This window comes from Trichechus manatus, unplaced genomic scaffold (assembly GCF_000243295.1).
Source record: "Trichechus manatus latirostris isolate Lorelei unplaced genomic scaffold, TriManLat1.0 scaffold00127, whole genome shotgun sequence".
NCBI classification, from domain to species: domain Eukaryota; kingdom Metazoa; phylum Chordata; class Mammalia; order Sirenia; family Trichechidae; genus Trichechus; species Trichechus manatus.
In genome coordinates this window covers 5,783,611-5,796,850 of record NW_004444063.1, presented here as the reverse complement: position 1 = coordinate 5,796,850, position 13,240 = coordinate 5,783,611, and the positions used below count along the sequence as shown (strand labels likewise).

General features: G+C 40.8%; 1 protein-coding gene across 2 annotated transcripts in view; it reads left to right on the top strand.

Moving 5' to 3' along the window:
* Positions 1-3,923: 3,923 nt before the first annotated feature.
* Positions 3,924-13,240, top strand: part of HSPA4 (heat shock protein family A (Hsp70) member 4) — a 68,321-nt gene continuing 59,004 nt past the window's right edge. The window contains exon 1 of one of the 2 annotated variants that reach the window (XM_004384724.3): positions 3,924-4,310. In XM_004384724.3, coding sequence (XP_004384781.1) covers positions 4,204-4,310 — 107 coding nt within the window. In that variant the 5' untranslated portion in view covers positions 3,924-4,203. Of the gene's footprint in view, positions 4,311-10,446; positions 12,291-13,240 lie in introns of those variants that run through there. The other variant, XM_023738992.1, reaches the window with a different exon arrangement.

The window sequence follows — 13,240 nt, the reverse complement described above, 5'->3', positions numbered from 1 at the left end:
CAGCAATACGCAAGCCACCACAGTACGATTAACTGACAGGTGAGTTTTATCGATTATGCAAAGGCATTTGACTGTGTGGATCATAACAAATTATGGATGACACTGCAAAGAATGGGGAATTCCAGAACACTTAATTGTGCTCATGAGAAACCTGTACATAGATCAAGAGGCAGTTGTTCGAAAAGAAAAAGCGGATACTCATGGTTTAAAATCAAGAAAGGTGTATGTCAGGGTTGTAGCCTTTTGTCATATTTATTCAATCTGTATGCTGAGCAAATAATCCGAGAAGCTGGACTACATGAAGAATGCAGCATCAAGAATGGAGGAAGATTCATTAACAACCCATGATACGCAGATGACACAACTTCGCTTGCTGAAAGTGAAGAGGACTTGAAGTAGTTACTGATGAAGATCAAAGACTATAGCCTTCAGTATGGATCATACTTCAACATAAAGAAAACAAAAATTCTCACAACTGGACCAATAAGCAACATCATGCTAAATGGAGAAAAGATTGAAGTTGTCAAGGATTTCATTTTACTTGGATCCACAGTCAATGCCTTTGGAAGCAGCAGTCAAGAAATCAAACGATGTATTGCATTGGGCAAATCTGCTGCAAAAGACCCCTTTAAAGTGGGAAAAGCAAAGATATCACTTTGAGAACTAAGGTATACCTGACCCAAGCCATGGTATTTTCAATCACCTCACATGCATGTGAAAGCTGTACGATGAATAAGAAGACAGAAGAATTGATGCCTCTGAATTATGGTGTTGGCTAAGAGTATTGAACATACCATGAACTGCCAGGAAAAAGAACTAACCTGTCTTGGAAGAAGTACAGCCAGAATGCTCCTTAGAAACGAGGATGGCTAAATTTTGTCTCACTTACTTTGGACATGTTATCAGGAGGGACCAGTCCCTGGAAAAGAACATCATGCTTGGTAGAGGGTCAGTGAAAAAGAGGAAGACCCGCAAGGAGATGGATGACACAGTGGCTACAACAATGGGCTCAAACATAGCAATGATTATGAGGATTAAGCAGGGCCGGGCAGTGTTTCGTCCTGTTGTTCACAGGGTTGGTATGAGTTGGAACCCCCTGAACGGCACCTTAACAACAACAATGGGTTTGCTATGAAGATTAAATAAATTATGATATCCAAATCACTCAGTACAGTGTCTGGCACATGCAGGAGCTAGAGATATACAACTACCACTGAGTTTTACTAAAGTTTTAGAGTATAAGAAAGGAGGCCAGAAAAACATCTTTACCTGAGCCTTTGGCTTCCTTGTGAAGCAAAGAATTACAGAAGCTGCTCCAGAGCGTAGGGCACAATTCCACTGGACATTTGGCAGGGAGGATTATGAGTTCTCAACTGACAACCTTTTGTCTCTTGGTGGGAAGCCTTAAATAAACACTGTGTATTTAAGAAACCAAAACAAACAAAACCTCCTTGATTCCTTAGAAGGAAATTTAATCATTTTATCAAAGAAAGGCATTTAACAACTTCTTGCTTCTAAAATACTCAAGATACCTTGCTGAATGAAAAGAACTTGTGCTCCAATCAGAATACTTCCAATACTGAATATTCTGGCAACTTTATTGCTTCACAATTGTGATTCTTGGAAACTTGTCATTTTAGATTCTTAAGTCTAAAATAACTTTTTCTGACTTCATTTATTTAAATATCCCAGAATAGCCTCTTGAGCTATAAGTTTGATGATCCAGGAAACTATTTATAGCAGCATGAGTACTCTCTCTGACTGATGCTATGTTTTATTTTGAGAAGGACAAATCATTAAAAAGATTGGTAGGGCTGGCGGTATTTTAAACTGAAAGCAGTGCCAAGGCAAACAAGGCAGGTGAGGTTTGAAGTTGGAACACAGAAAGATATGGATGTACTTTTTTGCCAGTTTAGCTAAAGGCTGTCGCAGACTTCCTAAGAGGAGGAAGACAGAGACAGAGTAACTCGGACATGGTGATTTTTTAAGTGGACTTGACACTTCAGCTAGGGCTGCCTGGTCTCTATTTGTCCAGTGCTTAATAAGCCAGAGCAGACAGATGCAGACAGTATTCTTTGTCATAATTAAGGTCAACGCTGTGCTTGGTGTTATCAATATCCCCGTGAGTAGGAGAAAAATAGGTGATAGAAGAAGGAAGGTCAATGTCAACCTATCTTTTTTCAAAAGGTTTTCCTTGCTGCTTCCTCTCCTATTCCACCCCACCTTCCCTCAGGTGGAACCTGTACTTACCTTTGTTGCAAGACTAAAACAGGTTTGGAATAGTGAAAAGGTGAGAACTGTGTAGTAATTTGCAAGTTTAAAGGCAGATAATAAACTGGGCTTTTGGCATTCCTCCTAGGGGCTGAGGTGTTCTAGGAAGGAAATGGAGAGATGCGCCTCCTTTAAAGAGGGGAAAATGTACTTTTTTCTTTGTCCACTGACTTCATTAAGTGGTCCAAGTGCAGTTATTCACTTGGACTGAGGTCTTCAACTCACAACCCTAACCCCAGCAATACAGAACTTCTGGTAGCCTTCCTCAAGGCACACCAACCAACCCAACTCCCTCAGTTGATTCCGACTCATAGTGACCCTATAAGTCAGAGTGGTAGAGTAGAACTGCCATACAGGGTTTCCAGGGCTGTAAACTTTATAGAAGCAGACTGCCACAGCTTTCTCCCGCAGAGCGGATGGTGGGTTCCAACCTCCGACTTTTCCCTTAGCAGCCGAACACATAACTACTGCACCACCAGGGTTCATTTCCTCAATGCACACTAGCTCACAATTGCTGGTATTTCCAACTAGTAGGGCAGCCGTTCTCTTTTCTCCCCGTTCTACGCATATTGCACTTGCCACCCTCAACTGAGATCTCGTTTACTTGTTTAGCTCCCCTCCTGAAAGGATCCAGGTTCTGTGGGACTGAAGCTTATACACTGTTGGGGGCCCATAAAAAAAAAATCACAAAGTAAATATTTACAAGGTGAAATCACAACAAATCACCGGAGACTTCGATCCTTTCCCAGAAATCTCGTTAGGTAACTTATCAGGACTGCTTACATATAATTGCTTCTTCATTGCAAGCTGGCTTCCCATCCCCACCTAGAACACTTCCTAACTCCCTGCTCTCCCAGGGGCCTGGGCAAGTGAGGGGCCCTGAAGCTTAAGATTCCATAGCTTCATATAAACTTGCTACCGTCTGGTCTGAGAGGACTGCAAAGGCTGGATAGCGCGTCATCCATCTTTGTCTCTTGCCTCCAGCTCAGACCCTAGCACCAGACAGGTGTTTGGAATGTATTGAGGGATTAAAGACGTAAGTCCTGTGCGGTCCTCAGTCTCGTCTAAGGACACAGCAGCTTAGACAATGGCGCGACAAGGATGAACGGAAAAGGCAAGGTGGTGGGACTGGGAGGGATTCTTCCCCTTCACTGGAGAGGGCGTTTTGACAGAGCCCGACGTAAGGCCCTACTTGGGGCCGCGTTCCAACGGCGGCCTTCTCCCCTATCCGCCAGCATACCACGAAGTGAATTAGAAGAGTAGTTTGCGGCCACACCAGCGGGGCGCAGCAGAAAGGGAAGCGCAAGCGATCGTACCACCGGAAGTTTCTTCGGAGATAAAGAAAAGCGGCGGAAGTAGGCCAACGGCCCTTCCTCAGTATTTTGCCTTAAGGCAGGTCTCCTGGTTTTTTTTGAAAGGGGGAGGTGCTCCAGAGCTCTTTGCTGATGGGAGAAGGCGCAGCGTCGAGCTCTGTGCACAGGGTCAATTGGCCAGTTTCGCCTTCCAACCACCTTCAAGCCATCATGACCCTTCCCAGCTTTTCGTGGCTGGGAATGACGTACACTTCTGACGTACACGGGGGCGGTACCACAGGAGGAAAAGCGCTTGTACCGGACTCTCGCGATAACATTTCTTTCCTTCGCAGTTCTCGCGCTGCGGCTTTGCTCTCGTCGCAACGAGATCTTTCGAGATCTTCTCCGCCCCCGCTACGGGCGCCCCTCCTGCGGCCGCCGAGCGAGCCGGCCAGAGGAGAGCTCTCGGCTGCGGCCACTCTTCCAAGGAGCTAGGTGCTCGCGGAGAGACCAGCACGTCCCGCCACTGGTCCCGCTCTCCCAGTCCACGCGACTCGCTCTCCGCGCGCCAGCCCCACCGGGATCCGTGTCCTGTCTCGCCGGACGGACCCGGGCCCGAGCCCGAGCAGTAGCCGGCGCCATGTCGGTGGTGGGCATAGACTTGGGCTTCCAGAGCTGTTACGTCGCTGTGGCCCGCGCGGGTGGTATCGAGACGATTGCTAATGAGTATAGCGACCGCTGCACGCCGTGAGTGTGGGCTGAGTGAACGCGTGCACGGGTGGGACGGGTGGCGTTTGCTCCGGGCTGCGACCCTCGAGGCGTGGGCAAGTGGGCCAGGGAGTGACCTGGGTTTCGAGGGCCCCGTGGGTAGGGCGCCCCTACCCTGTGTCCCGTCACTAGTGACCACGCCGTACCGTGGGTGTGGGTCTTCGCCAGTGGCAGGCTTTTCACTGGTGGCCCCGTGGGCTGAGCGAAGGGTTTGAGTCGGGACTTGAACCAGCGGAGGACATAGGTAGTAGCTAAAGGGAAGGCAGGCCTGAGTGATGGAGCAAGGGTCTTTTTCTAGGGGGTATAAGCTAGGCCCAGAGTGTATTGACGTTTCTTGACTCCAGCAGAGTTAGGAGCTTTGCACACAATTGGCGCTTAATAAAAGTTGGTTGAATTGAACGGGTTCTGGGGGTTGCCGGCCGCGAGAACGAAGAGAGGCCTGAGTCCCACGTGAGTGGGGGCGGGGCGGCGCCCGGAAGAGAGGGAGCCTGGGGTACCGGAGGCTCGAGCTCCGGATGGAGCAGAGATCACGCGTGGATATCAGGAGGAGGTTTAATAAAATCAATTTTCTCGATCCCTTTGTATGTCTTTGGTTTTCTACATCGTTTCAGTGTATTGAACAGTGTTGAGTAATTTTGTGTACATTGACCCCTTAATAGCGTTCCACTTTACGGTAGTACATTCCAGCCAGGGTGTTGCCCGGAATTGTTCAATGACTCGGGCGCACTTTGACTTCTAGAACCATAGTAAGTTATGCGACCCGTATAGATTCAGCGATAAAAAATCGTGACTCACCCCGGTCTTTTCCTTGGTCTCTAACCAAAAGAGTATGCCTTTTGAATATGTATGGGTACCTTTCAATCCATTGTCTTCCTCCTGGACAAAATTTTTTAAGAAGCTCCGTATTAATTGTCAGGTACTCAGTGTGGCTGTTGGAGATCTTCTGAGGCCCGTCGTTTTTACTCTGAACTTTCGGCACACTTCTTCAGCAGGTTGCTAGCCCTGTATACTAGTCTGATCTTTATTACTCAGAAAGCTTACAACATTCCCCTTCCACTTGTCAAATTTCTGCCTCTCTTATTGGACCTAACCCAAGTGTTTTACTTGAAAATCCATCCCAGAACTCAACATTGTAGTTGTTTGAAATTCCCTTCCAGATATCACTGATTCATAAATTTTATTGAGATACAATTCATCCGTTTAAAGTGTACAATTTAGTGGTTTTTAATATATTCACAAAATCGTGCAGCCATCACTACAATCGAACATTTTCATCTCCCGGAGAAGAAAACTCATGTCCATTAGCAGTCAGTCCTCGTTCCCCCCATCGTTTATAGTTTCTAACAGTGAGTATTTTAATTTGTATTTCCACGTAAGTGTATTGCACACTTAAGAAGTTAGGTTAAATACTTAACTGAGGGCATCCTAGAAAAGCGAGGAGTAAAAGACATTTTCCGTTACTGGAGTCACAGCTGGAAAGAGATGGCATGTCGATTGAGAAAAGGGAAGGGGAGAGGATTCTTGAAAGTAGTCAATTTTCTGGTAGTGCTTGGTCTCCTAAGCTCTTTTAGAGTCTAAAAATGACTAGTTCTGGGTTTAGAGTTGCTGAAAACTTATTGTACCTAGTTTGGGTAAGCTTAACACCAGACTAACTTCTGACTATAGTGCTTTTACTCTTTGGAGTGGTCTTTACAAGCTCAAGAATAATGATAATTAGCTTTACTCTTGGGTGTAAATCTGTGGATTAATGCTTATTAGGTGCTGTGTGGGCTCCTTGATTATTTTCTCTGGAACTTTTTGAAATAGTAGTTAAGTAATGAAGCTTTATAAGCATCATAGAACTGTCTACAAATTTATTTTGGCTTTATAGTATAATAATTGAGAATTTAACCTCCTTTTCAGGTAAAATACACTTAGCATCTCAAGTATAATTCTGTAAATCAATGCAGTCATGATTGTTGAACTTAAAAATACCTCTTGTATTGTAAACATCAATTGAAAAATTAAGAAAATGTATTAGTAAATCACAGAATTCTTTGTGTCTCAAGAAAAAGTGTTTTAGGAAGGAAGATGGTTTTCTGTATTTCTCACTTTTTATAAACTAGAAAAGGAGACAACTAGTGCTTTTTCAAAGCAGAAAGAAACTACCATGGGGAAGAATGTTGGATGGAAGAATTGTTAACATAATTAGAATTTGCAAGTAATGTTATTTTATATTAGGAAGGCCTCAGTGATGGTTATTTAACATATTTTATATGCGTAATAGAATCCAAACAAATTTGCAAAACTTGAGCAACCATAAAACCACGCTTGAATTGTCTACTTGTCATTTGGTGTAAGTGTAACCTGGTTTCCAAAGCTTTATCTGGGAGAGGAAGAATTAAAAATAAGCCTCAAATAGAATAATTAGGACGTGATGAAGGATAGAACTAGTGATTTATTGAGGAGATGTGGAGTTGGTAGCAGGTACCCAAAATCCTATGATGCAACATCTGAACAGACCTCTGGGCACCATGAACAGTTTCTTTAACCTTAGTGGGTTCAAGACAGTTCTGGGAAAAGTTGAAGTGATTACAACAGTCATAATTAGCTTATAGAATGTAGACAAGAAAACTTAATAAACGAATCTAAGCTGCCTCGTGCCAATTAAGTGAATGACAATCATTTTAAATTTCCCTTTTGGGAAATCCATTAGTTTGTACTGTATATGAGCTGATCAAAATTGTAATGTTCTAGAACAGTTTTTTTCCCCTGCCCAATAAAACCTTTTAACTCTAATTGATTTATTGATCAAATTTTCTTCTAAAGTCAGATATAAGTGCCTGTGAATTGTTAAAATTTTGAAGAATGGATTAAATTGTAAAATGAGTTTAGAGAGCAAATGGTTATGTTTACCTGGATGGTTTGTGGAGATCGTAACACAAGCTAAGTGGCCAGCTCTTTCCTCCCACTCTAAACTTTTGTCCCTTTTGTGCGTGTTTTACAACCAGGAGAGAAGAAAAAGCACAAAAATATTGCTGCAAAGTTCATCTTTTCTGTGCTGTTTTTTCTTGCTTTGAATTGGTATCAAGTGACTAGCATTTTCCTTTTCCCCAACACAGAATTAAACTAAAAGTTAGGTTACCTTTTTTTTTTTGCAGTTGACTGGGAAGGGGTTGTTTGAAGCAGGGTTAGTTTCCTATTTAATACTGTCTTTCTGGGTTCTAGTTTCGTTCATTTGTAAAGGTATTCTCCAGGGAATTAAAAAAAAAAGGTTAGTGCACTGAGTTAGGCTGCTTGGTCTTTTCCTGCCTAGAAATGAAAATATATTAGCTCCAAGGGGAACATAGGAAGAGAATCCCAAGTATTGGAAAGATCCTGTCTTTTAGATTGTTATCTTATGCTCCCGTTTTTTTTTTCTTTAGACTTAACAGCAGTTACAACAGTAGTTTTGCCATGAGTTCCATAATTTGGAACTGTAAGTTGTTTCAGGACAAAAAGAATTTAATCTGCCCAGATTGCAATTAAATTTGCCTCAAAGACTTAGTGCTGGGTGGCCAGGTAATTATGATAAAAAGAAAACTTTAAATAATTTTCTCTAAATGTTTTTCCTATATTTTCCTTTCTATTCCCCAGGAATTTATAGGAAGGCCATAATTCAAGTAATTTCTCAACTATGATTTTGATTAGCTTAGATTTCTGTGTTGGAGACTCTGGCTAAGTAGAAAGTGAGAGCAGAAAGATTGATTTTTGTAGTGGCTGTGAAAGAATGGATCTGCATTGTACACGAAGACTGTATGACTTAGATTTGTTTTAATGTGAGAGTAGAAATGAGACGCAGATTCTAGATGGTTGGCTGTTGAGGAAGTAAATACCTTGTTTCAAATTGTGTTGGGTGTCGCAGGAGGAACTTTGCCTTTCTGCCAATTTTAGAGTCTCTTCATTTAGCGAATGTTGAGAGCCTCCAATATGCCAGCCCTTGTTCTAGGCACTGGAGATACACTGGTGAGCAGATAAACAACATCCTGCCATCATGGTCCTAGCAAGTGGAAAAAGCCAGGTGTTAAGGAAAAATATATAATTACTATGGTAAGGGCCAAGATGGAAAAGTACAGAATATGATGAGCGTGTAACGGGGGACCTAATTTAAATTGGATGTGGAATGGAGATGGAAAGTGTTCTTTAAGAAGCGACATTTAAGCTGAGACTAAGGATGGGTAGTAGATTACCATGGAGGTGGTGCTGGGTTTGAGAAAGAGCTATCCAGGCAGAAGGGACAGCAGGTGAGAAGACCTGAGGCAAAAAACTGGGCACACTTGACGCACTGAGAGGATCATAGCTACCTCTTGAGCCACTTGAGAAACTGGTGTGAGATGAGTCTAGAGAGGAATTAGGCAGTGTGGATAAGATTATGCAGGACCTTGTAGATCATGTTAAGGATTTTTATCTAGGTGCAATGGGAAGTGATCCAAGTTATATTTGTAGAAATAATGGTGCCTTTTGTGTGGAAACTAGATTTATTTGAGAAGAGCAAGAGAAGAAGCAGAGGAGATATTTAGGAGGCTGTTGTAGTAGTTCATGTGGGAGATGTTGGTCTGTACTAGTGTTGGTAGCATGGGAAGATAGAGAAAAGTGGGTGACTTTGAGATAAATCTTAGGGTTTTTTTTTTTTTTTTTAATTATGTGTGTTCATGTTGGCATTTTTTGACCATAGGCTTTGGACTAAGATGAAAAACTTGTTTTTATATTTAGTCGGATTATTGCAGTAGAAAGGGCACAACCTTAAAGTTTCTTTGCAATAAAAATGTTATTGGACTGCCACATATTATAGAACTTAATTGGGCCGTAATTTCCAAACTAACAGTTTATATGCTAAAAATGAGTTACTTATGAAAATGGTTTTTGTGGATGACTTGTGTACATTATCATTCCCATGGGTTTGGATGGTAATAACATATTAGGAATTTGAAGAGCTGAAACCTATTAATACAACTTTACCCATGAGAATAGCAAAAGCTGAAAATATGTGTAATTTATGGTTAACTGGCTGATTAACATCTGGTACCTTATTTATGCATGGGGGCCGTGGTGCTTCAGTGGTAGGATTCTTGTGTTCCATGCAGGTTCGATTCTCAGCCAGTGCAACTCATGCACAGCCACCACCTGTCTATCAGTGGAGGCTTGCAAGTTGCTATGATATGGACAGGTTTCGCGGAACTGCCACACAAATGGAGTAGGAAGAAAGGCCTAGTGATCTACTTCTAAAAGTCAACCAGTGAAAACCCTGTGGATCACAACTGGGTTCCTTCTGTTGTGTATGGGTTAGCCATGAGTGGGATGGGGTGAGGGCAACTAGATGGCAGCTAACAACGACTGCCATCTTATTTGTGCAAGAAAAGTATTCTTCTGTGAAGTGAATGTCTGTATTACACATTGTAACACTAAGTAGAGAAGCAGGATGACTTAGATCTTTTGGATTCAAAGAAAAGAAAAGTAGATTTGCTAACCAAAGCTTCATACTGCTTACACCACTGGCTCTCATTTGTCTTAAGTGCAGAAGTTATAATTGTTTCTTAGAATCATTTAAGCACAAAAATACAATCTTGTATACAAACTGGTAGAAGTAATCTACAGGAAATTCTTGTCAGGCTCCAAATTGGGTTTCCTAGCTTTTAAGTTAAAAAATTAACTAACTTAACAGTATTTGTTTGCTTTAACAATAAAAACACCAGTGCTAAAGTAAAACTAAGCTTCTTCTCCCTCCTGTTAACCACTGTTCGCTGTGTTTCCTTCCATACTTTTTTCTTGATTTCTGCAAATGTAGCTTGTAACTTCTTTTTTCACTTACTATATTTTAGACATCTTTCAGTCAATAAATATGAATCTATCATATTTTTAAATATATAATTATTTCATATTATGACTAACATTTCTTCACTCTAATTTTTTGCTGTTACAAACAGTGCTTCAACAAGTAAGTCTTGTATATTTATATGTTACTTTCATTTTTTTCTGTAAAATTTTTGTATTTTATTGTGTTTTAGGTGAAAGTTTACAGTGATACTTTTATTTTTGTTGGATTAAAAACCCATACAAACCCATTGCCATCAAGTTGATTCCAACTCATAGTGACCCTATAGGATGGAGTAGAACTGCCCCGTAGGGTTTCGAAGGAGCCGCTGGTGGATTTGCCCTGCTGACCTTTTGGTTAGCAGCCAACCTCTTAACAACTACGCTACCAGGGTTTCCATTTTTATTGGATAGATTTCCAGAAGTGCAAATGCTAAGTCAAAGGGTATATATATGTACTTAAAAGTTCAGTATATATTGCCAGAATACTTTCTAAAAATTTAAGGATTAATTTATACCAGGAACTTAAGTGATTTCTTGATCCTTATTGGTGCTCATGAGGCTTATAATGAGTTAAAAATACATAACTGCTTAGAATAATGCCTGGCATTTAGTAAATACTAAGTAAGTATTTGCTTAGATTGCTATTGTTTTTCTTTTTTTGTTAATGAGATAATGGATTCTGTATTGCAACAGTAAAACGAACTATAGAAATTTGCCTCTAGGGTCGAACAACTGTGTAGCTTTTATTTTAATGTGTGAAGTTTATTGATTTAGAAATTGCTGTGTTTTAGGAATTGCACATCTTAAAAGTATGAATTGTTTGGTCTGTTTGGTACCACCTCCTTTTGGTAGTTTGAAGGTCAGGGCTAAGGCAGTAATCGGAGGATACTCTGATTAATGTAGCACCCATTTCCATGGCAGTTTTGCCTGCAGCTTTTATGTGATAGTCTAAATACTATTGTGGGTTCTCTGAAAAGTTCATTTTCTTATATTGTTTAAGAAAGTTAATTTTGTAGAGCAGCAGCTGTCTTAATATTCCGAGAGCAGTTCTACGTAAGTTACAAACATGAAACTGTACCTTTTAAGGATCTGTGCCAGTCGCAGATATTCATAATATTCTATCAGAATGCTCATAAATATTTGGTCAGTAGTATCTATTACCCAGGATAGGGAGAACAATACTATTCTATTGCTGAATAAGGATATTGTTCCTAGGATTTTAAGGTTAGAATAGAGGAGCCTTAACTTGATTTGAATTGACATCCTGTGATGTGAACCTAAAATTTGGAATGGAGGAAAAATAATCTTTTATCAAGAATAAGTGTTTATTTCTGGTTTTAGCAGCATTGATTTGGTGTAGTGTAGATTACAGAAGAAGCTAATGATTCTTGCTGTCTAGAAATGTAACCACTCTAGTTGGAAATGAGTAACATAAAGCGACAATAAATACAAGAGAGTACAATTATGAACAAGGTTATGTAGTACAGATTTAAAATACCAGATTCTCAGGAGTACTTCAGTGGGGGCTAGAGTGACGAGGAAAGGCAGAAGTGGGACTTGAGTAAATGAGGGAAAGAATTTGAACAGTCTGAGGGAAGGTATAGAACCAAAAAACAAAACCTGTTGCTGTTGAGTCGATTCCGACTCATAGCGACCCTATAGGACAGAGTAGAACTGCCCTATAGTGTTTCCAAGGAGTGGCTGGCGGATTTGAACTGCCAGCCTTTTGGTTAGCAGCCGTAGCTCTTAACCACTGTGCCACCAGGGCTCCCAAGGTGTAGAAGTAGGAACGAATTTAACAGGGTTTGGTAGCCAGTATAAGAGTATGGATGGGATTTGGAATCTGATAGTCTTGATTTTGAATTCTGGGCTCTATTATTTGCTAGTTACGTGTCTGAGCACATTAACTTGACTTTAATCAGCTCTTCATCTGTAAAACTGGGTCAGTAATGGTTCCTTTCTCAGTATTTGGGAATATCAAGTGTAGAATGCCTGGCATATGAAGAAGGCTCAATAATGAAAGCTGTGGGACAGGGGAGCTTGACTTGCTTGGATGAGAGTCTTCCTGCCACAGATGGAGATTGGATTTGGGCTGTTTGCAAGTTTTGGAAGTTCCTGGTTTTCCTGGTGAGTGAAAAGTAGTAATGTTTTCTTTAAATACTCTTGTCAAGCTTGTTCCTTGTTAAAACCCTGAAGAAATAATTCAGTCACTGAAAACTTTTCAGAGCATATACTGAGGAGAGAGAAGCAGACTGAATGGGGTATTTATTTAGCTTCTGTTTTTTTAGGACTTAACTGGATTTATTAGGGTTGCAAAGGGTATTTGCCTAAATGCTAATAGTGGCCATCTATGGTGGGGTGGGTGGGTTGCAGGATTATACATAATCTTTATTTTATTTATACTTTCCTGGCTTCTAACATTGTATAATGAGTTTGTCCTAGAAAGCGCTGAACTAAGTTCTAATGCTGGTCCTAATATTCAGCTACGTGTGTGACCATTTTATTCATTAGGCTTTACTTTCTTCACATTTAAATATTAGGTTTGTTTGTGTAAGCTTTTAGCTTTCAGTAGCCTTCAGTTTGTGCTGCTTTTCATTTGACCCTCATTCAGTTGTTTTCTTTTTACTTTATCATGCTTTAGGTGCAAGTTTACAGAGCAAGTTAGTTTCTCGTTCAGAAATTTATACATAAATTATTTTGTGACATTGATTGCAAATCCCCACAATTATCAGCACTCTCCCGTGTCCCACCCTGGGTTTCCCATTTCCATTTGTCCAGTTTTCCTGTCCCTTCCTGCCTTTTCATCTTTGCTTTCAGGCAGCTTTTGCTCATTTGGTCTTGTATACTTGACTGATCTAAGAAGCACATTCTTCACGTGTTATTGTTTCTTTTATATATTAAGAGAAAAACCCATTGCCCATCAACAGGTGAATGGATAAACAAACTATGGTACATACACACAATGGAATACTACTCAACGATAAAGAACAATGATGAATCTGTGAAGCATCTCATAACATGGATGAAACTGGAGGACATTATGCTGAGTGAAATAAGTCAATCACAAAAGGACAAAT